Below are 26,196 nucleotides of genomic sequence, written 5' to 3'. Positions count from 1 at the left end.
CTAATGACATGTACCTGGTTTCTAAACTGAGCTAAAAATAGTAGTTCTAAGCTGCATAATGAAGTCCAAATTTGATCGTGTCTTGTGAATTCAATAATAGCGGCTGGGGGCTGCTGAAAGTTAGGTCACATTTTGCAATAAGGCATCACTATTTCTGACACATTCATGAAACCACTTATTGGCATGGGAAAACTAATGGGACATATTTTGTTTTTGAAAGGAGGCGGGAATCGTAGTTGCATTTTGCAAAACGAGGTCCATAATAAGTATGCAGTTCATCCAAATGTTTCTCATGGAGCACTGAAAAAAATTCTCGGCGTTTTTACCAACGTCCCTTGGTACCTTTACCATCTCACTTTTTTTACCAATTATTGGTAATTTTACCAAGACAGACTGGTAAGCTTACCTAAAAACCGGTATTTTTACTGTTTTTTCAGGTAAGAACACCAATTTTATTGGTAATCAATTCCCGCTAACTTTTCCATTTTATCTCGGTAATTCTACCACAGTCGATAAAAAATATTAGCGTTTTTACCAAGGTCCAGTAAAATTATCGAGAAAGTTCAATAATTTTACCGAGATTTTTTGGTAAAATTACCAATTCCATAAATGGTAATTTTACCAAGAAAAAACTGGGATCAAATAGAACCCTGAATTCTTGGTAATTTTACCCTTTTCTTAGAAAATACATCGAGATTTTTTTTTCAGTGAGGTCCCTTGGCTCACGTGTGTTCCAGACTTTAATTTTGATGATTATTGAAAACGCACAGAATCGTGAATAACAATCTAATCCAATGTATCTAATCTAATCTATGAATTTAATTTTGTGTTGCAGGTAAGTTTGTGCCTGTTTAAGTAAACGTATCTGGTGTTGGTCCTGCATTCGTAAGTAACCTGCATAACATTTTTTCTTCAATCAGACGTTCAAAGAATGATAAGCGGTTGATGAATGCTCTTCAGGCCACCAAACTGAATTCGATATCGTCGGTCAAACAGATTGGTTTGCACGACTAAGATGGACCAAGCCTTTTGAACTAAGACGCGCCTTTAACTTATCGGTTCGCACAGACGAGGTTTTTTCACCATGATGATAATGTTAATCAAACTATATTATTTATTCCGACATAAGTATTTGCAGCTCACGGTGACGTCAACTTAAAGATATTAACCGCAAGTTAAAGAACTCCTCCTCATATTGACACAAAATATCGGTTAAATGTTTGAACTGTGCGTGGTGCCCCTGAACAGTTGGATCTAACACCAATATTAAACAGATGATAAGATATATGTGATTCATAAAAAACTTAAACTTACCTGGAAACATAATCTTTATAAACCAAACGATTACCATAATAAAAACAACAGAAAAGGGAATAGTATTTAAACAAATAAAAATGATAATCTTTATCTATAACAGAACGGAAGTATTATTTAAGGTAAGCCAGGTCAACTTAAAGACCTGCGGGCCGATTATTGAAATTTAAACCAGCCCGATAAGACATCGAATTGCGATATATTGCATGGTTAAGATAGGGCTATGTCTTGTCGTGTCGGGCTGACATAGTTTCAATAATCGGGCCGCTGACCGTAGCTGCAATTTAGCAAGGCCGTAGAGTGGATCGAGGCATTCAAAGAGGTCGGACATGAAATATTTGACTAAAAACTGAAATTTTCATGTTTATTTCGTCACATTTCAAATTTCAAGGGATGCTTTTAAAATAAGATTTTATGAGAAAACCGATGAAACCACTTTTAGAACCTCAAAATTTTGTATATACGAAGTTATAAGCTTTTGAAGTCTCCAAATTTTTTCCGATCTCTCCTAGTGACTCTTTCCACTGTGGGCCGTGCCGTCCACTTCGCACATGCAACGGATGGTAAGTCAAAGCGCCTTCAATATTTTGGGTATGCAACGAGGACAACCGTAGAGCACGAATAGTGGTATCCAGAAATCTATGGTAATTTGACACGGCGCACGGCGATGTCACACATGCGGGAAAACAAGATTGAAACCAGCGCGCCTTCAATATTTTGCTATGCAACACCGACGATCTTTGAGCACGAATAATGGTACCCTGCAATTTAGCACGGCGTCTCAGTGCTAGAAACCAGCGGGCCTTCAATATTTCGAATATTTTGATCGTCATTTTAGGGCCTGTCGTAAATATTAGTTAGAGCAAAAAGTAATTAACTCTTCCCTAGAAAATGGCTCAAAAATCAGGATGATTCAATGGGGAAAGTTCAAAATACACTCCTAACTTCACCATGTCCGTGAATGAAAAATAAGTTCTTCTAAGTTTCCCGCTTCAAAACCAATACTATGGCACAGCGCAACTTTTCGTAATACATCTACACTTTCCTTGCGTTGATAAAGACCGACCACATCGATAGTGAAACCGCAGTAATGCGTCTTTCATTTGCGACGTTACAGATTTCCTGTCATACCTTATTTTCTACACGGAAAACTACACTGTGCGTTATTTTTTTTTAAATTTTACGCACATTTTCAGTGTCTCCGTCTATATGGTGCTTCCTCACGATTTCCGAGCGAAAGCTCAGCCATGTTGAATATTGTGTAGCATCCTGCTCGCAAGGGTGGGATGGAACGACTCTTCCTACGAAATGTTCACCTATGCCGTAGTATAGTTTTTTAAGCGGGAAGCTTAAAAAACCGGAGATTGTATTTCAGACGTTCCCAATGTGCTTGTCGTGATTTTTGAGCCATTTTCTCTACACAACAACTTTTCTCTTTGCTCTGGCTGAAGTTTGTATCAGGGCCCATTGTCCAGCCGGATTTTCCTGACGTTGGCAACAGTATCATCGGATCATTGACCATGTGTTGGCTCACCGATGGAGAAGAATCAATTATAGGTTTTCGTCGGATCACTGTCAAATCTCAGGTGCCAAGAGCGAGGCGCGAGCGACGGTCGCGTCGCGTCGCACAATGGATGGAGACAATCGGAAATGTCGGACATGAAATTTATTGACTAAAACTGCAAATTTAGATGTTTATTTCGACACATTTTAAACTTTGAGGGGTGCTTAAAGTAGAAAATTTCACGAGGAAACCATTGGTGCCACTTTTAGAAACTCAAAATTGTGTATAAACGGAGTTATAAGCGTTTAAAGTTTTCAAATTATGTCCGACCTCTCCAATGGAGATGTTGCATGTGTGAGGGATTTGCGATTTGACCATTGATTCTTATGTAAAAGTTCGCGAGAAACACGATGGTACCACTATTTTTCTCAGAAATCATCTCCCAAGCTCAAAAAAAGCTCTCAAAGTGAGGCCAAAATGGAGGGGATATCCCACCCTACCCCGAGAGTCCACTTCTACATTAAAACAAACTCTCCATGCAAAGATAGGGAGCAAATACATTAGCAGGGTTGCCGTGTTTTCAGTTTTGGAGTCCCCAAATAAAGTGGCAGCCCTGTCAATGTATTTGCTCCCTATCTTTGCATGGAGAGTTCGTTTTGATGTATAGGTGGACTTTCGGGGTAGGGTGGTATTTCCTTTCCATTTTGGCCTCACTTTGAGAGCTTTTTTGGAGCTTGGGAGATGATTTCAGGGAAAACCAGTGGCACCATCGTGTTTATCGCAAACTTTTACATAAGAATCAATGGTCAAATCGCAAATCCCTCACACATGCAACATTTCCATTGACTCGATCCACTGTGCGACGGTCGCGTCGCAGCGTTAATTTGCTTTATCTGTGGTTTTTCATTGCGTTTTCCTCCTTCGCTTCGCCCTTGTCAGAGCAGACATCCACCAGTGGCGAGGCGCGAATGATCGATTATCGATTTTTACCCATTTGACGCTATACTAAAGAATCGATTATTCAGGAACACCGTGTCTATCGATCATTTTCCATACGTTGAAATGACAGATCGATCGATATATCGCATCACTACAGACAGCCACTGACCGGATCGCGGTTTCCTCGTCCATGCCTCTCAGCTAGGTCAACCCAATTTCGCCAGGTCATCAGGGTTATCAGTCGCCCTTCCCCCGTGAGTGGCGACAAACTCCCCGAGCTATCAGAAATAGATGCCTCATCATTGTGTGCCATCCATGCGACTTCTTTTAGCCCCTCAGGCAGCTCGTCTCAATTCGCGTGTCCTACCAATAAAGAGGAGTGTAGTCCAAGGGAGAATAAGCTTTCTGAGAAAAGCGACTATAACCTTGGCTGCATCAAATGGACCGGCCTTTTGTTTAACCTTGATTTCACACGATTACATTTCAATCCTATTGAGATGATTCGACGGACGCCATGTTTTGTGTCAGAGCGACGTGCGATATATCGCATCGCTTCGCTCGATAATTTCAGCTACTTGTCATTTTTGTCGAATTTCTAGATCGCACTTCTGTTGTTATGAGACTGAGGGATTCATGTATCAAATTTGACGAAGAAATTCAACGTAATTAAAGCGTGTTTTTCTTTTTTCCCCTTTTTTTAAGAGGAAAAATATCGCATTCGATACTGCTATTAAAACTGCACTCGAATGCAATATTTTCCCCCTGAAAATACCACGTCTTTATTACGTTGAATTTCTTTGTCAAATGTTTTGGTCTCAGGATCCAAGAAACTTGTATTTCCTGTGCTGGTTAAACTCAAGGCGTCCTGTTACCTATCTTCACTGGAAAAAAAAATACATTGGAGCTAGAGTCCAGACTCTTAAAAACATCGACAAGAAAAAGTACTCTTGGTTCAATCAGAATCTAGCTTAAATCAAGAACCAAGCCTCTTAATTTAAGCGGATTTCGTTTTGATTCAAGCAAAAATCCGATTGAATCGCAAGAGTATTTTTTCTTGTCAATGTTTTCAAGAGTCTGGACTCTAGATCCAATGTGTTTTTTTATCTGCCCTTACCACTTAAAAACTTTCGTATCTCGGTTTTGGATCGAACCGTTTCCATCGGTGATGAATTTTCGGTCATCGGATCCCAAGGAGAAGAGAAAGAGGATGTCGCGTCTGTCTGGGGTTTCGTCTCTTTTTTTAATTTTTCTTTAACAGAGTATGCAAATCGTTTGTCCACGGCGACCCGTGCGTGAAGCGAAACAAAAGTCCACCCGAGTATCATCAAGACACGGCGCATGCGCGTGTCCAAGCCCAGACTCCACGTCCTGCTGCCAGATCACTCGAAAAATCACTCGATTTCCTACCTCCAAAATAGTGGAATTCGGGACCGAACGGGTGACCTTGCCCACAATCAAGTGTCTATTATGCCGTGCTAAGGAAAAACGCCGTATGAACATTCGAGAGCAGTCAAATTTCCTCCGATTAAATGTTTATTTATGAGGAAAGTAATGAATATTTTTCCTTGAAATTTTCAGAATTGTTACATCGAACTACGAACGAAATCCTGTGAAAAATTGGAGGAGAAATATCCGCAGATTTTCATGAAAATTCATGATTTGCAGAAGGAAATTTGGCAACGTCTGATGGTTCATACGACATTTTTCCTTAGCACGGCAGTATTATACTCTATGTTTGCACCTTACAGGCGCCTGAGCTTTAGTTTTCGTCGTCCCCCGTGCTTTACTTTCTCTGCAGAACAGTGGCGGGGCGTCCTTTGCGATAAATCGATTTAACTATCATTTAAACCTATGGTAAAGGATCGATAAACAGGGTATTCGCAACGAACGCCTTAATAATCGATTCTTTAACAGAGCCTCAAATGGGAAAATATCGATAATCAACGGTGAAACTGCAGAGATACGTACCTCGGTTCGCGGCGTTGCAGACTTCCTGTCGTTCTTTAATTTCTACTTGAAAAACTACAAATCATTATTTCTTGAAAACTTCGGTGATTTTTAATCTCCGCGTAATGAAAAATTCAAGCCGCAATGCTGGTTCCGATTTCTCTTAAAAAATAAAGCATGCGGGGATATTTTGAAACGCTGCGACGGAGATACGCATTTTTGTAGTTTAAATCCGCTTTTGAAAACTTGAGGAAAGCTGCAGAAGACCATCATCATCATGTCTGCCTGGGTTTTTAAGTGAGCAATGGAGCGCGGTTCGCCTTCATCTGGACGAATAGGCAAAACAGATCCTAAGGGTCGGAACAGTTGCATTCAGAGATTGACCTTCTAGCGTTAGGTTAAGGTGGATTTCACTACTCACTGAAAAAAAGTGCTTCACTCAAACATGATGATTCTTGCATTTGCCGCCAAGAATTTTTTTATCTTGATTTAAGCTGATTTTTTCTTGACACAACGCAAATAAATCTTAGGTTAAAGCAAAAAAGTAGTTTATATTAAGTAGCAAAATTCTTGATTTAAGAAAAAATACTTTTTGGGAGCTTTAAGATACTTTTTGCTGAATAGTACAAGCGGATGCAAGTTTCCTTATTTCCCAAATCGAGCGATTCCAGGCCAGGAAGGCTCCGAAAATTTTAGGGGGAAGGCAGAACACTGGTTGGCAAGTAAAGGCAGGGCAGCTCTACGTAGATGGGCAGGATTTTTTAAGAGTTTCAACTACATGGCTGTTTTATACCAGAAACAGCATTTCTTCCGTTCGTTTTAAATCCACGTACCACGTTACCCTTGCATAGAAGATTCATATTCCAACTTTCAACTACATTACTGTTTTATACCAGAAACAGCATTTCCTCCATTAATTTTTTTTTTGCAAATAGGCGCTTTCAACCACGTGACCCCGCATTAAGACTCATATTCCAACTTTCAACTACACAACTGGTGTATACCAGAAACAGCATTTCTTCCATTCATTTTTCAATACAGATAGGCGCTTTCACCCACGTGACCCCACGCGGAAGACTCATATTCATACTTTTATCAGAAAAGACATAGCTCTTATGAGTATTCCGGTACCAATAAGCGCTTTACGAATGTGTCAAGGCACATGGACTTTTCCGCTGAGAGCTGTGTAGACAGAGTGACGCCTGTAAATAGGGCATAGTAGGCTGAAGCAACCGTGCGGAAAAATAGGGAGACAACAGGATTACGCATCGACACATATACTCCGCCGTAAGACGAGTGTGCAGTTGTCATGTTCATGCGTGAAAAACTCCCCCAGAGGCCTCGTATCTCAGAAACCCTGCACTTACTGCTGTGTTGCCGAGGAGAGCAGGTGGATTGCTCTTTGCACACGGAGAAAAAAACTTCGTGCGTGGGACCCGAAGTTAAGGTCATATGGATCTCTGAAGTTTTCGGATTGAGCATCTGAACACTTTAGGTCCAGCTGCTGAGGTTTGGATCACACATCTGAAACTTAAGTTCTTACATCTGAAGTACTTCGGTTTTCACGTCCGAAAAACTTCAGCTCTCACATCCGAAAAACTTCGGTTCTCACATCTGAAGTACTTCAGATGTATGAACTGAAGTTTCAGATGTGTGATTCGAACCTTGACAGCTAGACCTAAATTGTTCAAATGCTCAATCCAAAAACTTCAGAGATCCATATGACCTAAACTTCGGGTCCCACGCACGAGGTTTTTTTCTCCGTGCAAGAAGAAACAAGAGCATACCGATGTTGTGAAGATTGTGCAGCTTACATTCTTCGCAATGAAATTACTGAAATCATGCAAAAAATTAAGTGTACAAAGATAATTTTCTTTAATTTTTTTATGAAGGATTTACAATAGTATTTACAAATATTCAATATTCATTTTATTATTCAATAAGTATTTACAAATAAGAACAGAAATTTTATCTGTCAATCACTCACTTGGCTCTTTTGGATGAGCATAACCCAAAGTAGGAGGTCAAATAATCTTCATTTTCTTGAAATAAAGTATATTTTTGAATTTTTTTAGTGGTTTTTGCAGATTCCGAAACCAATTTGTTACATATTTATGTCTTTATCCACGTAATGGAACTATTTAGTTAATCATTAGTTAAAAGTTTATACATTGCACCTTCCAGCCGATGATTTCGCCAAGGCGTCATTTTTTAAAAAAAAAAAAAATTCGTCTTGAATTTTGGGAGTGAAGATAAAACGTGTTTAGATGATCAGTTTATGTATTTGGACCGCGTTATTCAGCAGACCTAAGTAGCACAGATTGAAATAAGTAGCGATTACATTGTAGAAAAATTGCAATTCCACCGAGTGCTATGTATGTTGCCGAGCTCCTATTTGAAGGGGCCCCAATTGTTGAATCTTATTGCAATAAAATTGAAATAAGTTGCAATGTTTCATTGCATTGCATATTGCCTATCTTTCTGACACATAGAGCTCATTTTATTGATTGTTTAAAATCGGCATAAATTAACTAAATTATGTAAAAATATTTCAAATTAATGGTAAAATTACAATTTTGTTGAAATCAAATTGAAATTTTTCGTTGCACTGTGCCACTTGGAAGAAAGGAACCAAGTCACATCATCTATTGCCAAATTTCATTGAGCAACTTAATTTTTAACATGAAAACGGCTGTGCGGATTTTTGTGCAAGTTTCAGTGAATTTTCTACAAAGCACGAAGAAAATTTCTTAAAATTTCCAAAAGAATCCGTACAAATTTTCTCTTGAAAAAAAGTGAATTGCCCAAGTAAAATTGAAGGTAGCTTATGTTATTAGGTTCTTTTCTGCTTGACGCGATCCATTTGCAAGATGAAAAAAGTTGCACAATCCTAGTGACATTGGAATGCTCTTGGTCCATTTTTTGCAAAATGCAATCTAGTTAAGGAAGACACGGATTTTTTATTAAATAATATCATGATTCACTAGACATGACTAAGAAGATATGCTACCGCATTGATATTTTCCGGAGAATGTGTTTAACCATTGTATCTAGGAAATTTTCAAAAATAACCCAAGAGTAAGTTATTAAAGTTTGTACTTTATGCAGGATGTCCCAAAAGGTGAACGCGGATTCTTTGAGAATCGATTTTTGTGGTCGAAACATGGTTTCTTGTTCTTTTACGCTTTCTCAAATAATTTCAAAATTTCAAGCTCTTGAGGTTTTACGTAAAAGCCTTTTCTCGAGTATGATGACAGTTTTGAATGAAAATGCGTGATTGGCTCTACCGCGTTCTTGTACACGCGGGACACGTTTCTGACCTGGAAAAAGCCGATTCTGAAAGAATGTCGCATTCATCTTCGAAACACCCTGTATAATTCAAATGCCTCCCTCCCCGCGGAAAACCTATAATCAAAGTAGGTCTAGCCAGTCATTGAAAACAAATATTTTTCAAGCAAGTGACTGGATCTTAGATTCACACACACGTTTTTTTTAAATAAGTTTTTTTTTTATGGAAAACACGTCAAAATCTCTCAAAATAGTGTCTTAACAAGAAAATTCTTCCGTCGTGAATGATACCGAAATTAGTGCAGTGTTCGTTTCAGTGTATGAACAGAGAGTCTGAATTGGACTTATTTCTGCCAAACGGAACCATGTGCATTAGGATATAGCCCTGAGACCCATAAGAATATATGAATAACAGGGCTCACGTCATAATGCACATAGTTCCGTTTGACAGAAATACTTCCAATTGACTTACACATACACGATATTTTCTACTGATAGTTGAATTTTGAAAGTTTCTCGACTTCATCGCATGAATTGCAGTGCGATGAGGAAACTTAAATTTTGGCACTTAATGTGTCTGTTTCACGTAAAACATACAGCCAAATAAATAACTCTTTACCGGTAAAATCGCACACAAATCACGTTGGATACGTCAAAAAGTATGAAATCCATTCTCAGCGCGCAGTCTCTGTAGTTTGTAACACGCTTTTTCAAGTTTCAAAGCCGCCTTGTGGCAATAAATATGAAAATGGAAATGACCTGATGGGCCTGTTGAAAATGACATCTAGAGTAAAAGGAAGGGTTGTTTCTGATAGAAAATTAGCTCATAAATCGCGATAAGCTCATTGAGAAAGTCTGAAATACACTCCTAACTTCACAATCTGCCTAAGAAAAATGCGTTTCCTCAAGCTCCCCGCTTCCACCAATAGGATCCTTCCATATCCTTTTAGTCTTGTTTGTCTATTGTTTTGTATATCGATTTCAATAATCAGCCCGCTGCTCAGACTAAAAAAATCGACATGACAACGGTGCGTTATTAAGACGCTTAAGCGTAACGAGCTGCGGCGCCGAGACTGGAGACGTGAGACGTTTTGCATCTTAGTTTCAGGAGTTTAGCAGGCACGGAATCCCTTGTACGGTTTCGGCATTCCTTCCCCCGACGCAGCGCGACGCGACGAAAGGCTTAATTGTCGGGTGCGCGACGCGACAAGACGCGCGACGCAGGCGCATCCCGGAGTCGCAAGTCCGAGGAGACCTTCTTTCGCGTTCCGGATGGAGGCGCAGTCGCAAAGCTCATCGTCAGCGGCGGGGGTGGAAATCTGATAGCCCCTTCGCTGAGATTCCCGAGCGGGTAATTGAAGAAAAGAAGGTTATAGGTCGCAGACGTACGTTTAGTTAAGTGGGTTAGTTGCGTATACGTCATCCAGGAGCCGTGTCGGAGGTTGGCCATCGGGGACGAAGATGCAGGTAAGCATCAGTGGCGTGGCGTGAATTGCGATATATCGATTGTTATGCCATTTAAACCTATAAAAAAGATCGATTATCAGGGTGTTCGCAGCGAACACCTTAGTAATCGATTCTTTATCATAGTTTCAAATAGCGAGGTATCGATAATCGATTATTCACGCCACGCCACTGGGAAGCATGCACTGCTGTGCTAAGGAAGAACGCTGTATAAACCCTCAGACGTTGCCATATTTCTTTCAATAAAGCCTTAATTTACCGGGAAAATCGTTAGTACTTTTTTCTTCAATATTTTCAGACAATTTTGTTCGCAATTTTGTCTAAAATGTCTGAAAAAAGCCTCCTAAAATTTCGCCCCTTTTTCGGTATTCGATTCGACCATCGAACCAAGGTTTAAGTGGAAGCTTGTAATGACAGGAAACTCGAAACATCGAATTTTTGCGATTTTTTAGGAAAATCAATGATATATTGGTATTGAAATTGGTTATTCTCCATCCGAGAACAACCAAATTTTGGGTTTGAACACATTTCCGGTGGGGTCGATTTCCAGTTGAGTCAAGTTTTCGATTGGGCCAAATTTCCGGTTGAGTAGAAATTAAGATTTTCGATTTCCGGTCAAGTAAAATTTCGGGTGGATAACGAATCCCGTTGATTGTGGTTTCCGGTCGGTCAGATTTCCATCGAATCAAATTTTCAGTCGAGTCAAATTTTCGACAGGGACACGTTACCTGTTGGAAACAGTTTCCAGTTGGGTTAATTTCCGGTCACGTCATATACGGATGGATTACGGTTCCAGTGAATTGGAATTTTGGGATGGGTCAGATTTCAGGTTGGATCGAATTTCCAGTTGGGTCAAGTTTTTGATTGGAGCACGTTTCCGGTCGAGCAGAGTTTACGGCTGTCGAAATCCGGTTAAGTAAAATTCGGCCGGACGATTGGTCGATTGATTTGAGTTTCCGGTGGGTAAGATCACCGGTTGAGTAAAGTTTTGGTTAGCAGGGTTAGATCAGGTTTTCGGTTGAGTAGGATTTGTGGTAAATTTGAGTTTCCAGTTAATTTAAAGATTCAGTCAAGTGAATCAAGTCTCCCGTTTAATTGGACGATCCCAATTTTTTAATTGACGATTTGCGTTGTCCAAGAAAATCATCGATTTTTGAATCCAAAAATTCCGAAGGAATCACCAGTAACCAAAAAGCAACACACATGCTGATTAGAAGAGAGATAAGTACATGTAAACTTAAAGATGGAAATAAATATCTCTGAAATCTTTATCAGTGAATAAGTCGCAGGGAGTCAGCAATCGCCGGCAATTTGCAAGCTCTGTACTTGTCAATTCGTCAAATTGTAATTACGATAACATCGATATAGTAAAGATGTCTTGACGCCTTCAAAAAGCGATACTCTCCGCTTTACCAAGGAGTTAGTTAAGTATTGCTTAACCGAACCTAACACAGATTATTATTGATGACATTTCACGAACTCGCGAGCGTGCTAGCTGGCACCATGAATCCAAGAAGAGGGGGTTAACGTATATGTATGTTTGATTTCAAAGCATAATAATCCCTACTTTCAATCTCGTTTTTTCACTTTAAAACGATTTAATTTGTTAATTAAACACGAATAGACTGCAATTTGCCGGCGATTGCTAATTGCCTCCAACATACACACCAGAGAATGTTTGTGAATAAATTGATGAGAAAAAAAATTACTGACTGAACAATCACAATCACTGCCTGTGCAAATGTTAATTAAACAATACGAAAGCAATTTATCGATGGTGAAAGTGCAGAAGTGCGAATCTCGGAAAACAAGATTTTCCTGGAGAGTAAAAAAAACTGTCTGCATTCCTCTTTATTGTCGATAGAAGGGTAATAATTCTTGAGGATAGCAAGAATAAGATGTTTTTTCAAACTCCATCAGCAGTTTCAATAATTTCTCGAATTGTTAGAAAAACCGGCAGAAATGCCGAGATTCGCGTTTTTAGTACTAAGAATCGACACTTCATCAGGAGATACGCATTTTTGCAATTAGTGTTTTAAACTTGTTGGTGGATTTGGATCATTTAAAGACCGAAAAAAGGGTTTCACACTTAAAATTCCTTATCAGACAAGATTTAGTTGGTCATCGATGATTCCATCCATCCATGATTTACGCTTTCCTAATGGACCAGTGGACAAAGTACCTCTTCTTATATTTTGATTATTCACAGTTAATCAAAGAAAGCTCATTTTATCCGTGGAAAACTGTTTTAATTCACGACCGCTTTTGAGTGAGTTGCGATCTTGTAAAAGGCGACTCTTTCAGTTTAACTTCAGAATACGATGACCGAACCAAGGGACTTAAAAAAAAATCTGCTTCAGCCATCTGCGCTCTATTCTTAAAATAAGACGAGAGTCCAAAAACAATCTTATTATTATTTCAAGATAATATTCCTCGGCATTTTTCGAATATGCGGCTCGATTTAAAACCCAAAATTCTAAACTTTTTGGTCAACATCATTGTACAAGGCCAGTCACAATGGATACAGTCGAGCGCCTTCAAATCAATCCATAAACTTAATGCAAAATGCTGATACCACTATTCGTGCGTTACGGCAGTCATTTTGCATACCCGGCCATTTGAAGGAGATTTATTGACTTCAGGCAACGGGTACGAATGACAGCAATGTCACTCGATATTCTTAGGGAGAGCCAAAGCCGGGGGCCAGCCCCCTGGACCCTACGGAGCCAAAGCCGGGGGTGAGCCCCCTGAACCCTAAGGAGCCAAAGCCGGGGGCCAGCCCCCTGAACCCTACGGAGCCAAAGCCGGGGGTGAGCCCCCTGAACCCTAAGGAGCCAAAGCCGGGGGTGAGCCCCCTGAACCCTAAGGAGCCAAAGCCGGGGTGAGCCCCCTGAACCCTACGGAGCCAAAGCCGGGGGTGAGCCCCCTGAACCCTACGAGCCAAAGCCGGGGGTGAGCCCCCTGAACCCTAAGGAGCCAAAGCCGGGGCTGAGCCCCCTGAACCCTACGGAGCCAAAGCCGGGGCTGAGCCCCTGAACCCTAGGAAGCCAAAGCCGGGGTGAGCCCCCTGAACCCTAAGGAGCCAAAGCCGGGGGTGAGCCCCCTGAACCCTACGGAGCCAAAGCCGGGGGTGAGCCCCCTGAACCCTAAGGAGCCAAAGCCGGGGCTGAGCCCCCTGAACCCTACGGAGCCAAAGCCGGGGCTGAGCCCCTGAACCCTACGGAGCCAAAGCCGGGGTGAGCCCCCTGAACCCTAAGGAGCCAAAGCCGGGGGTGAGCCCCCTGAACCCTACGGAGCCAAAGCCGGGGTGAGCCCCCTGAACCCTACGGAGCCAAAGCCGGGGGTCAGCCCCCTGAACCCTAAGGAGCCAAAGCCGGGGTGAGCCCCCTGAACCCTACGGAGCCAAAGCCGGGGGTGAGCCCCCTGAACCCTAAGGAGCCAAAGCCGGGGCTGAGCCCCCTGAACCCTACGGAGCCAAAGACGGGGGTGAGCCCCCTGAACCCTACGGAGCCAAAGCCGGGGGTGAGCCCCCTGAACCCTAAGGAGCCAAAGCCGGGGCTGAGCCCCCTGAAACCTACGGAGCCAAAGACGGGGCTGAGCCCCCTGAACCCTAAGGAGCCAAAGCCGGGGGTGAGCCCCCTGAACCCTACGGAGCCAAAGCCGGGGGTGAGCCCCCTGAACCCTACGGAGCCAAAGCCGGGGGTGAGCCCCCTGAACCCTACGGAGCCAAAGCCGGGGGTGAGCCCCTGAACCCTAAGGAGCCAAAGCCGGGGTGAGCCCCCTGAACCCTACGGAGCCAAAGCCGGGGGTGCGCCCCGACCCTACGGAGCCAAAGCCGGCGGTGAGCCCCCTGAACCCTAAGGAGCCAAAGCCGGGGGCTGAGCCCCCTGAACCCTACGGAGCCAAAGCCGGGGGTGAGCCCCCTGAACCCTACGGAGCCAAAGCCGGGGATGAGCCCCCTGAACCCTAAGGAGCCAAAGCCGGGGCTGAGCCCCCTGAACCCTAAGGAGCCAAAGCCGGGGGTGAGCCCCCTGAACCCTACGGAGCCAAAGCCGGGGGCTGAGCCCCCTGAACCCTACGGAGCCAAAGCCGGGGCTGAGCCCCCTGAACCCTACGGAGCCAAAGCCGGGGGTGAGCCCCCTGAACCCTAGGAAGCCAAAGCCGGGGGTGAGCCCCCTGAACCCTACGGAGCCAAAGCCGGGGGTGAGCCCCCTGAACCCTAGGAAGCCAAAGCCGGGGGCCAGCCCCTGAACCCTACGGAGCCAAAGCCGGGGTGAGCCCCCTGAACCCTACGAAGCCAAAGCCGGGGCCAGCCCCCTGAACCCTACGGAGCCAAAGCCGGGGTGAGCCCCCTGAACCCTAAGGAGCCAAAGCCGGGGGTGAGCCCCCTGAACCCTAGGAGCCAAAGCCGGGGGTGAGCCCCCTGAACCCTAAGTAGCCAAAGCCGGGGTGAGCCCCCTGAACCCTAAGGAGCCAAAGCCGGGGCTGAGCCCCCTGAACCCTACGGAAGCCAAAGCCGGGGGTGAGCCCCCTGAACCCTAAGGAGCCAAAGCCGGGGCTGAGCCCCCTGAACCCTACGGAGCCAAAGACGGGGGTGAGCCCCCTGAACCCTACGGAGCCAAAGCCGGGGGTGAGCCCCCTGAACCCTAAGGAGCCAAAGCCGGGGCTGAGCCCCCTGAAACCTACGGAGCCAAAGACGGGGGCGAGCCCCCTGAACCCTAAGGAGCCAAAGCCGGGGGTGAGCCCCTGAACCCTAGGAGCCAAAGCCGGGGGTGAGCCCCCTGAACCCTAAGGAGCCAAAGCCGGGGGTGAGCCCCCTGAACCCTACGGAGCCAAAGCCGGGGGTGAGCCCCTGAACCCTAAGGAGCCAAAGCCGGGGGTGAGCCCCTGAACCCTACGAAGCCAAAACCGGGGGTGCGCCCCTGCCCTACGAAGCCAAAGCCGGCGGTGAGCCCCCTGAACCCTACGGAGCCAAAGCCGGGGCTGAGCCCCCTGAACCCTACGGAAGCCAAAGCCGGGGGTGAGCCCCCTGAACCCTAAGGAGCCAAAGCCGGGGATGAGCCCCCTGAACCCTAAGGAGCCAAAGCCGGGGCTGAGCCCCCTGAACCCTAAGGAGCCAAAGCCGGGGGTGAGCCCCCTGAACCCTAAGGAGCCAAAGCCGGGGCTGAGCCCCCTGAACCCTACGAAGCCAAAGCCGGGGGCTGAGCCCCCTGAACCCTAAGGAGCCAAAGCCGGGGGTGAGCCCCCTGAACCCTAGGAAGCCAAAGCCGGGGGTGAGCCCCCTGAACCCTAAGGAGCCAAAGCCGGGGCTGAGCCCCCTGAACCCTAGGAGCCAAAGCCGGGGGTGAGCCCCCTGAACCCTAAGGAGCCAAAGCCGGGGGTGAGCCCCCTGAACCCTAAGGAGCCAAAGCCGGGGCTGAGCCCCCTGAACCCTACGGAGCCAAAGCCGGGGGTGAGCCCCCTGAACCCTAAGGAGCCAAAGCCGGGGCTGAGCCCCCTGAACCCTACGAAGCCAAAGCCGGGGCTGAGCCCCTGAACCCTAAGGAGCCAAAGCCGGGGGTGAGCCCCCTGAACCCTAGGAGCCAAAGCCGGGGGTGAGCCCCCTGAACCCTAAGGAGCCAAAGCCGGGGGTGAGCCCCCTGAACCCTAAGGAGCCAAAGCCGGGGCTGAGCCCCCTGAACCCTAAGGAGCCAAAGCCGGGGGTGAGCCCCCTGAACCCTAAGGAGCCAAAGCCGGGGGCCAGCCCCCTGAACCCTACGGAGCCAAAGCCGGGGTCAGCCCCCTGAACCCTAAGGAGCCAAAGCCGGGGGTGAGCCCCCTGAACCCTAAGGAGCCAAAGCCGGGGTGAGCCCCCTGAACCCTAAGGAGCCAAAGCCGGGGGCTGAGCCCCCTGAACCCTACGGAGCCAAAGCCGGGGGTGAGCCCCCTGAACCCTAAGGAGCCAAAGCCGGGGGTGAGCCCCCTGAACCCTAAGGAGCCAAAGCCGGGGGTGCGCCCCCTGAATCCTAAGGAGCCAAAGCCGGGGGTGAGCCAGGATTTATGCGTAGACCGTCGAAGCCGCGGCCGAGGGCGGCAAAGCGTAGGGGTTAAAAAAATAGGACTGCATTTTGCAATTTGGAACCGTAAATTCTGGCTCTTCTGAAAAAACACTTATGTGCAGAGGGAAACTAATGGCACATACGTTGTTTTTAAACCAGGCTACAATTAATAGTTCCAAATTGCAAAATTTAGTCCAATTAAGGTTGAGAAAAACGAACACAGGGCGCAGCCGCTGATACCGTCGTAACCTGCGATTCAACACTGAGAAAAAAACTTCGTGCGTGGGACCCGAAGTTTAGGTCATATGTATCTATGAAGTTTTCGGATTGAGCATCTGAACACTTTAGGTTCAGCTGCTGAGGTTTGGATCACACATCTGAAACTTCAGTTCTTCCATCTGAAGTACTTCGGTTCTCACATCCGAAAAACTTCGGTTCTCACATCTGAAGTACTTCAGTTGTAAGAACTGGAGTTTCAGATGTGTGATCCGAGCCTCGACAGCTAGACCTAAAGTGTTCAGATGCTCAATCGGGAAACTTCAGAGATCCATATGACCAAAACTTCGGGTCCCACGCACGAGGTTTTTTTCTCAGTGAATCCAGACGAATAAGGCGCAAGGTGGTGATTTCAAAGCGTGCAAAATAATTGATGAAGATATCTAAAATCCGCGTCAGTGGGTCGGTTGCGCTGGTCATAGAATCGTGTTTCGATGCTTGATCGTTGTGGATTACCTAAAACTACTTTTCACGTTCCATATTAGCCAACATATTACGCTTTGAAAAACTCGGTTTATGCCGTCATCCACCCGCTAACAGGAAAAGGATCACTTTATTATCCTTTCGTCCTCTTTGTCTATCAATTTCAACGACGGTTAATGATACCCTGGGTTTCCTCCACCTTGATTTAATCCGCGTTTTACTTTGAGTGACCAATAATGCAAACAGGCGTCACATCAACTGATGAAAGCAAGGTAGAACGAAAGCATTGGTGTCACTACCGTGTTGGATGACGTCAAAAAACCGAACTTCAAAGGGCGTTATCTCGGTTAGTATTATACGTAGAAAGTTGCTGTTTGGACGGATCTATTTATTTTTAGCTGATCCACAAAAATCAAGTATCGAAATGCGATTCCGTGACCAGCGCAACTAATCCATTCGTGGAAGTGGCAAAATCTTGACGGACTAGGGGCAGAAAAGCACCGTAGTTCAAAAAGTTGCGCGCCCAATTTCCGCATTCACTGATGCGAATGCGAGCGTAATGCCCACATACATAAACTTCAGTAATTTTAGACAGGCGAAAAGCTAATGCCGCAATCACACGCTGAATGTGGGAGCTGAATGTGGCTTGAATGTGGAAGTCATCGGCCCGATGCCTGAATTTTTCTCGTGACGCGCAAAATTCAGCAACGATTCTCAGCAACCATCGCACTAATGTTGGATTTGTCTGAGCTATTCGAATAAATTTGACACACGTCTGGATGAAAATAACTCAAATTTGCGAAATTTCAGCCGTTGGGCGATGACTGTTGACTTCCACATTCAGCTGCTATATTCAGCGTCTGATTGCGGCATATGATTTTCCTTCATCTTCAGATGATACCGCATCGCATACCTACCTCGGAGTTTGAATGGTTGCGCGCATGATTTCCACATTTAACGATGCCCTTATTCATACCATAATACCCTTATTCATAAGGTTGAATGACCTTAGGTCATCATAGGTGTCATCAATTAGTGAATCAGAGAATTGGCCTCCTTGAGTAATGTTTCGGAAAAAATTAAATTGCTGATTTAACAATTCAATTATATTTCAATGTAGATTTTACAACCAAAAAAATGCTACTTTAATCACCCCGTGGTTAAATTAGCTTACAGTAGTGGTTAAAGTGGCATTTTTTGGTTGTAAAATCTATACGTTGAAACATTGCTATCACTTTTTTTTCGGCAGTTGAATTGTTAAATCAGCAATTTAATTTTTTCCGTGAAATGATGCGGAGTCTCTAGAGTATATCGTCTCTCCTTGGACCCTCAAAAAATTAAACTACTAAGAAATACTTTTTTTTTATCCCCCCCCCCCAACTTTTTATCATGTGTGCGGTTAGAAACATACAGCCATCTTTGTACGTTATGAAGTGCCTAAAGAAACCCGGAGGACATCCGTGCCCATCCATCCACGTTCTACGCATTTCAACTGGACCAGTGGACAAAGTACCATTTCTTCAATTTTGATTTTTCACAGTTCATCGACGAAAGCTCATTTTATCCAACCGAAACTTACTGAATTCACAGACGCCTTTGAGTAAAATGCGATCCTGTAAACGGCGACTTTCCCAGACTTTCATAAAAATATAATGACCGAAGAAAGAAGACTTCAAAACCACAATCTGACCTAGCGTTTGGCCTCTCTTTTTTTAAATAAAACTTACACACGATAAAAAAATCGAAGAACGCAAAATAATGTACTTCGAGCATTTTTCAAAATTACGGCTCGATTAAAGACTCGAAAATTATGAACATTTTTTGTCAATATCATCCCACAGCGCTACTCAGATAGAATACAGTAGAGCGCCTTCAACCGATTGCGTAATGTAAATGCGAAATTCTGATACCACTATTCGTGCGTCATGACAGTCATTTTGCATAGCCGCTCAATTGAAGGCAAATCATTGGCCCAGGCAACAGGGAACGAATTTCAGCAATGTGATACGTGTTTTTTCGGAAAGTTTACTGTTTTCCAGCTTCAGCCTTCAGTCTTTGAGCTTCAGGCTGTAGTTTTCCTCCTTTTTCTGTGCATTTTTCCTATTGCCTTTCCTCACTCGCTTTTTTATACATTTGCACCGGTCCCGAGTTTTTCTTCATCTTCTTACCATTCCTCTAAGCCCCTTGTTCAAGGGGGCATTACGAATCTTGGTTTTTGCCTTCTCCTGTCTCGTTTTTCCCCCTTTTTTCTCTATTTATTCAGCACATCTTCATTTTAGCACTATTCCTGTACGTGTACAATTGAATACATACCTAACGACTAGTTAACCAGATTATAACCCTCGATTTTATTATCTGTTCACAGAGGCGTATGCGGTTATGATGCTGGTCACTTTGTGCTCCGGCTACGCAATCAGTTCAAGGTCCCGCTGCTTCTACGGGAAGATACACAAACTTTTCACGGCCAATTGCAGCGAGCAGGACTTGCAGAAAGTGCCGCAAGATTTGAAAAATAGCACAGAGGTATTGAAACCTATTCCTTTTGCAGTACTCTATCAGTGGGATTCACGTAAACTGAAAGAAAGCGAGAGAGAATATTCGTTACGTTCTTAGCGGTAACGATGACACGCCTACGAGAACGTCTGGATGCAACTATTCGCACTCTTTGGGTGTCCATATTGCATACGTGAAAAAGCGAAGGCGCACTGAGGTTTTGTTAGTACTTAAAGTGTAACAGAACGAGAAGGAAAGTCGTTTTTCATAGAAAGAGGCAACAAATCCCAATGAGCACATTAGGAAGGTCTATGATGGAAAATAAAAAAAAAAAAAACAATTTAAAAATCGGGTAGTAAGGCTAAAATTTCTCAAATGAAACCGAAACGTTTTGGCTGAAAACTCAGCCATCCGCAGTTGGATAAATAAAAAGAAAATGGTAAAAAAATCTAAAATAGTTTCTGGCTGTACCTTTTTAATCGAGAATGTTGTTATGAGCGAAATTTTGATAACATAGTCCAACCGAAAATGGGTGAGTTTTCAGCCGAAACGTTTTGGTATTATTTATATTGGTTATTGGAAATTTTAGCCTTGTTATCCGCTTTTTTAAATTTTTTTTTTTTTTTTATTATTGTACTAGAGGGCTCCGCCCCCTGGCCGCTCCGCGGCCCAACCCCCTCGTAGATTCTGTCAATTCATGATGAAAATATCACATAACTTTTTTTTAATTCCCATTATTCTTGTAATTTTTATTGATACTGCTGAAGTTCTGTTAGATACTTATTCATTCAAAACATCATCATCAATTTAGCTACAAACTTACTTCAATTAAGTTTGGAATTTTAAGATAAGGTGAATAATCTGTTTGAAACGGTTTATATGGGATAAAACATGATGGATGGAAAGTAAACATGATGGCCTTTTTTGTGCGTACGTCCGTGTCATTCCGCATTCTCATTGGTCTTTCATTAACCAATCAGAAAACGTCATTGAAAATCCCCGGGAAATTTAAATGTATTCTTCCGTAAATCATTCGATATTAATGATAGGTAGACACGGATAAAAATGGGATGTATTTCTTCTAGTTAACCAGGATAAAATGGAGGAATATTACCTATACAGGATAGTCCTGGAAAAACGGGATGTACCTCTATTAATAAACTGGGATGAAGGGAAGGATATCGATCTTCGTGTATCGCTCTTCGATATATCGTTTGATTTAAAGGAGTATTGATTGGGATAAAAGGTGATTTCTTCTCATTAACCAGTATAAAAGGTAGTAATATTACCTATACAGGATAGTCTTGGAAATAACGGGATGTACCTTTATTAATAAACCGGGATAACAGGAAGGATATCGATCTTTGTGTATCGATCTTCGATACATCATTTGTTCTAAAGCAGTATTGACTGGGATAAACGGGATTTCTTCATAATGACCGGGATAAAAGGGAGGAATTTTACCTATACAGGATAGTCATGGATAAAACGGGATGTAACTATGTTAAGAAACCGGGTTAACAGGAAGGATCGATCTTTGTACCTCTTCGATACATCGTTTGATTGAAAGCAGTATTGACTGGGATAAAACGGGATTTCTTCATAGTGACCGGGATAATATGCAGTAATTTTACCTATCCAGGATAGTCATGGATAAAACGGGATGTAACAATGTTAAAAAACCGGGATAACAGGTCGGGCTTCTCCGATTTTATCCCGGTCGTGATTTAGGGATTTTATCGTCCAAAAATGGGAAAATTGGGGAGAGGAACGGGCAGCCTCGCCGTATTGTGATTATCGATACATGCGATTATCAGTTTGATGTGTTTTTTGTGTTTGTTGTGTGTTTCGTGTCACAAAAAACACATCAAATGCATCATGAAACACAGCAAACACATCCAACACATCATGAAACACAATCAAACATATCAAACACATCAAACACATCATGAAACACAGCAAACACATCATGAAACACATCAAAACACATCAAACACAACAAACACATCATGAAACACAATCAAACACATCAAACACAGCAAACACATCATGAAAAACAGCAAACACATCAAACACATCATGAAACACAATCAAACACAACAAACACACCATGAAACACAATCAAACAAATCAAACACATCAAACTGACAATCGCATGTATCGATAATCGCAATGACAATTTTACCTAAACAGGTTAGTCATGGATAATCCCGTTGTATCCCAGTCAATACTGCTTTAGAAGAAACGATGTATCGAAGATCGATACACAAAGATCGATATCCTTCCTGTTATCCCGGTTTATTTATGTAGGTACATCCCGTTTGTTCCAAGACTATCCTGTATAGGTAATATTCCTACCTTTTATACTGGTTAATGAGAAGAAATCACCTTTTACACCAGTCAATACTCCTTTAAATGAAACGATATATCGAATATCGATAAAACACATCAAACACATCAAACTGATAATCGCATGTATCCATAATCGCAACACGGCGATGCTGCGGTTGCTTAGCAACCGCGGACCCGTTCCTCTCCTCAATTTTCCCATTTTTTGACGATAAAATCCCTAAATCACGACCGGGATAAAATCGGAGTAGCCCGACCTGTTATCCCGGTTTCTTAACATTGTTACATCCCGTTTTATCCATGACTATCCTGTATAGGTAAAATTCCTCCCTTTTATCCCGGTTATTATGAAGAAATCCCGTTTTATCCCAGTCAAAACTGCTTTAGAACAAACGATGTATCGAAGATCGATATCCTTCCTGTTATCCCGGTTTCTTAACATAGTTACATCCCGTTTTATCCATGACTATCCTGTATAGGTAAAATTCCTCCCTTTTATCCCGGTTATTATGAAGAAATCCCGTTTTATCCCAGTCAATACTGCTTTAGAACAAATGATGTATCGAAGATCGATACACAAGATCGATATCCTTCCTGTTATCCCGGTTTATTAATAAAGGTACATCCCGTTATTTCTAAGACTATCCTGTATAGGTAATATTACTACCTTTTATACTGGTTAATGAGAAGAAATCACCTTTTATCCCAGTCAATATTCCTTTTAATCAAACGATATATCGAAGAGCGATACATAAAGATCGATATCCTTCCCTTCATCCCAGTTTATTAATAGAGGTACATCCCGTTTTTCCAGGACTATCCTGTATAGGTAATATTCCTCCATTTTATCCTGGCTAATTAGAAGAAATACATCCTATTTTTATCCGTGTCTACCTATCATTAATATCGAATGATTTACGGAAGAATACCTTTAAATTTCCCGGGGATTTTCAATGACGTTTTCTGATTGGTTAATGAAAGACCAATGAGAATGCGAAATGACACGGACGTACACACAAAAAGGCCTTATTTTTTTTTACTATAGTAAGATATCTTGTCACGGGGTGTGGAGTGTCTATCATGTCTCTATGATGGACTAAACATAGTGTTTTTATTTAATATTCTGAAAGTATCAGTTCAATAGATTACGTGATGATTTATTGATCATTTTTTAGAGCAAAAATCTTGGACAAGTCCATTTTAAAATATTCCGAAGACTCGAAAGAACTTCAAACGCGCCAGAATGGCGAGAAAGTGATAGAAGTATTGTGCCACGGCTGAGCCTCAGCGCACTTTCGATGTGTCGTATATGCACCATGGACACTCTAAGAGTACAACTGGTTGTATCTGTGAACGTATAGTAACTGAGCCTCAGTGCTCCTTCAATTGTCCGTGTATGCACCATGGACATCCTAAGAGTACGAATAGTTGTATCTGGACGTTGGGTACGAGAAATGATAATACGTGTTTGGTAAATTTTAAGGGAGATGCATACCTACCTTAGAGTGACTAAAAATCAGAGGAAAAAACGAGTAACCAAGGCTTAAAAACAACAAAAGACGAGGCCTGGAAGGTTTTGGAGTGGTTTCAACACCCTCCACGACCAGGAAACAAACATATATAAGAAATTATAAAAATAAAAATAATTATTAACAAAAAATAACTGTTTATATATTTTTATTTTCTGGTCAAGGAGGGCGTTGGAGTCACCCCAAAACGTCCCAGGATTTATGTTTTGTAGTTTATTAGCCTTGGTTATTCGTTTTCCTTGTGTTTTCAACTGAAAAAAAAAAAAAACACATTGGATCTAGAGTCCAGACTCTTAAAAACATCGAAAAGAAAAAATACTCTCGATTCAATCGGATTTTTGCATAAATCAAGAACCAAGCCTATTAATTTGAGCGGATTTCCTTTTGATATAAGCTTAAATCTGATTGAATCAAGGGTATTTTTTCTTGTCAATGTTTTCAAGAGTCTGGACTCTAGATCCAATGTGTTTGTTCCAGTGTTTGCCTAAATTATTCAGGCTTTACTATCGTAAATGTGTGTTACCTTCCTTAAAGTTTATCAGAATCATAGAAAATCATTGTAATCCTTACAAGGATCCATTTTCAAAGTACTGCTTACTATTTCATCCTTTAAGCACTTGCGATTATCATGGAACTCTTTTATAAAGCACAATATCTAAAGATTCAGAGTGGCACGTCATCCCTGAAAATGTAAAAGTTCAGTGTGACTAAGTCAAGTATGATTTTGTTTCAGGTTTTGGACTTGTCAGACAACAAAATCAGGATCCTGAGCAATTCAAGTTTCATTTACTACACTTCGCTGCAAATCTTATACCTTTCGGATAACCGAATCCTGTACATCGAGGAGGGGACTTTCCTCCCTCTGACCGAGCTCAAGACTTTGGATCTAAGTTCCAACTCGCTCCGAAAAGTGCCTTATGTTCTTCCTTCTTCTCTCGTCAAACTCTACCTGGCCGCTAACCCTATCGAAGAGGTCAGAATCTCCCCTAAATTCAACAATCCTACTATTTTTTTTTTATCTTTTTCAAGGTATTTGCAGAATAAAATGGAGTACTCGTTTTAGCTGCCATATGTCACGACTCAAATATTCAATCTCTAAGCGAGCTGAGGGTTTTTTTCTAAATAAGAAAAGTGATGGGGTGAGACGTATTCCGGCCCTGTAAATCAACCCTCAGGACATGTAACGATTGAATATTTGCTTCTAAAATAATATTTCACTGAAAAAAAGTAGCTTGGATCAAGCATAATGATTCTTGAATTTGTCGCAAAGAAATTTTTTTATCTTGCTTTTAGATGACTTTTTCTTGATACAAGAAAAATAATGCTTGGGCTAGGCGAAAAAGTAGCTTATATTAACCAGAAAAATTCTTGAATTAAGAATATACTACTTGGAGGCAAATTTAAGATTCCTTTTTTTCAGTGTTCCTTCTAATAGTATTAGGAGCTTAAATTCCAAGCCTCCTCTCTCAACGCAGGGTGTTTCCTCATGAAGCAAACAATATAAGTAGGGGTATAAACCATGATTTTTTAAATAGTCATCGAACATACTTCTAAACAAGCAACTGAGCGGTTTTGTGGATGAAGGGCGTATCTATTAAAATTCTAATATTACGAATAGTTATATCCAGATGTTGCTATCAACATTGCTCGCTTGTAGCTAGTATGATCGCAATGGAAAGCTAGAACTCCTTCATTTTTTGCATATGCAATCCGCACATCCGAGGAGCACGAATAGTTGTATCCAGATGTTGTAATCAACTTTGCCTGCTCGTTGCTTGTTTGTATGATCGCAAGGGAAGATGGATCGCCTTCAGTTTTTTTCGCATGTGACCCGCACATCCTGTGAGTACGTATAGTCGCAGCCAAGGCGTTGTAATTCACATGGAATGGGAGAAAAGTAAGCTTAAAATTTCATTCTCCATGAGGGCATTGAATGCCCCAACCTCAACTAAAATTTTCGAATCCTAAGGCCTTGTCCCTACCGAAAATTTCATGGAATTTGCCTTAGCGAAAAATCCATTTTGCGAAGGCCGGGAAAAATATTGAGTTACTTATCCTCGTGCTAAGTAAAACTATTGTGGAGTCCTTATAGAGAGTCGGATTTGCTCAACGGGGAAAAATCATATAGGTCGCATTCCTGCGATTCGAACTTGGGACTAATTTCATGAAAAGTCGCGCGGAGACAAGGCATGAATATGTCCAGCTCATGGATATCGTTATTTCAAGCACCAAAACACGAGTCTGAGACCAGCGTAATTAGTAACTGGTCCATTGCAAAATGGGGCTGTTGCAAACTTTTGCTAGAGCAAAAATAAGAGTTGGGTACCTATAGGAAATGGCTCAAAAATCACGATGAGCACATCAACAAAGTCTGAAATGCACTCCTAACTTTACATTATGCGTCAGAAAATTCACGCTTTTTTGAGCTTCCCGCTTCAAAAACGATACTACGGTACAGGTAAACATTTCGTTAGAGGAGTCGTCCCTTCCAACCCTTGCGCTGCAGGATACTGCACAATATTCAACATGGCCGACGCCAATCCGCCAAAACTGGCCAAAACTCGTGTGCCGGGACGAAATTCTAACTATTTTTTAACAACCTGGCGTGTTTACATTCACGTTTTCCTTGCGT

General features: G+C 42.7%; 1 protein-coding gene across 2 annotated transcripts in view; it reads left to right on the top strand.

The window, feature by feature from the left end:
• Positions 1 to 26,196, top strand: part of LOC140225684 (uncharacterized) — a 157,357-nt gene that overhangs the window by 122,520 nt on the left and 8,641 nt on the right. For both annotated transcript variants that reach the window (XM_072305330.1, XM_072305329.1), the window contains exons 2-3: positions 19,559 to 19,716; positions 24,298 to 24,537. In XM_072305330.1, coding sequence (XP_072161431.1) covers positions 19,559 to 19,716; positions 24,298 to 24,537 — 398 coding nt within the window. The remainder of the gene's footprint in view (positions 1 to 19,558; positions 19,717 to 24,297; positions 24,538 to 26,196) is intronic.

Source organism: Bemisia tabaci, chromosome 10, assembly GCF_918797505.1.
Source record: "Bemisia tabaci chromosome 10, PGI_BMITA_v3".
Lineage (NCBI taxonomy): Eukaryota > Metazoa > Arthropoda > Insecta > Hemiptera > Aleyrodidae > Bemisia > Bemisia tabaci.
The sequence above is the reverse complement of the archived record's forward strand: the minus strand, read 5'-3'. Positions and strand labels throughout refer to the sequence as shown.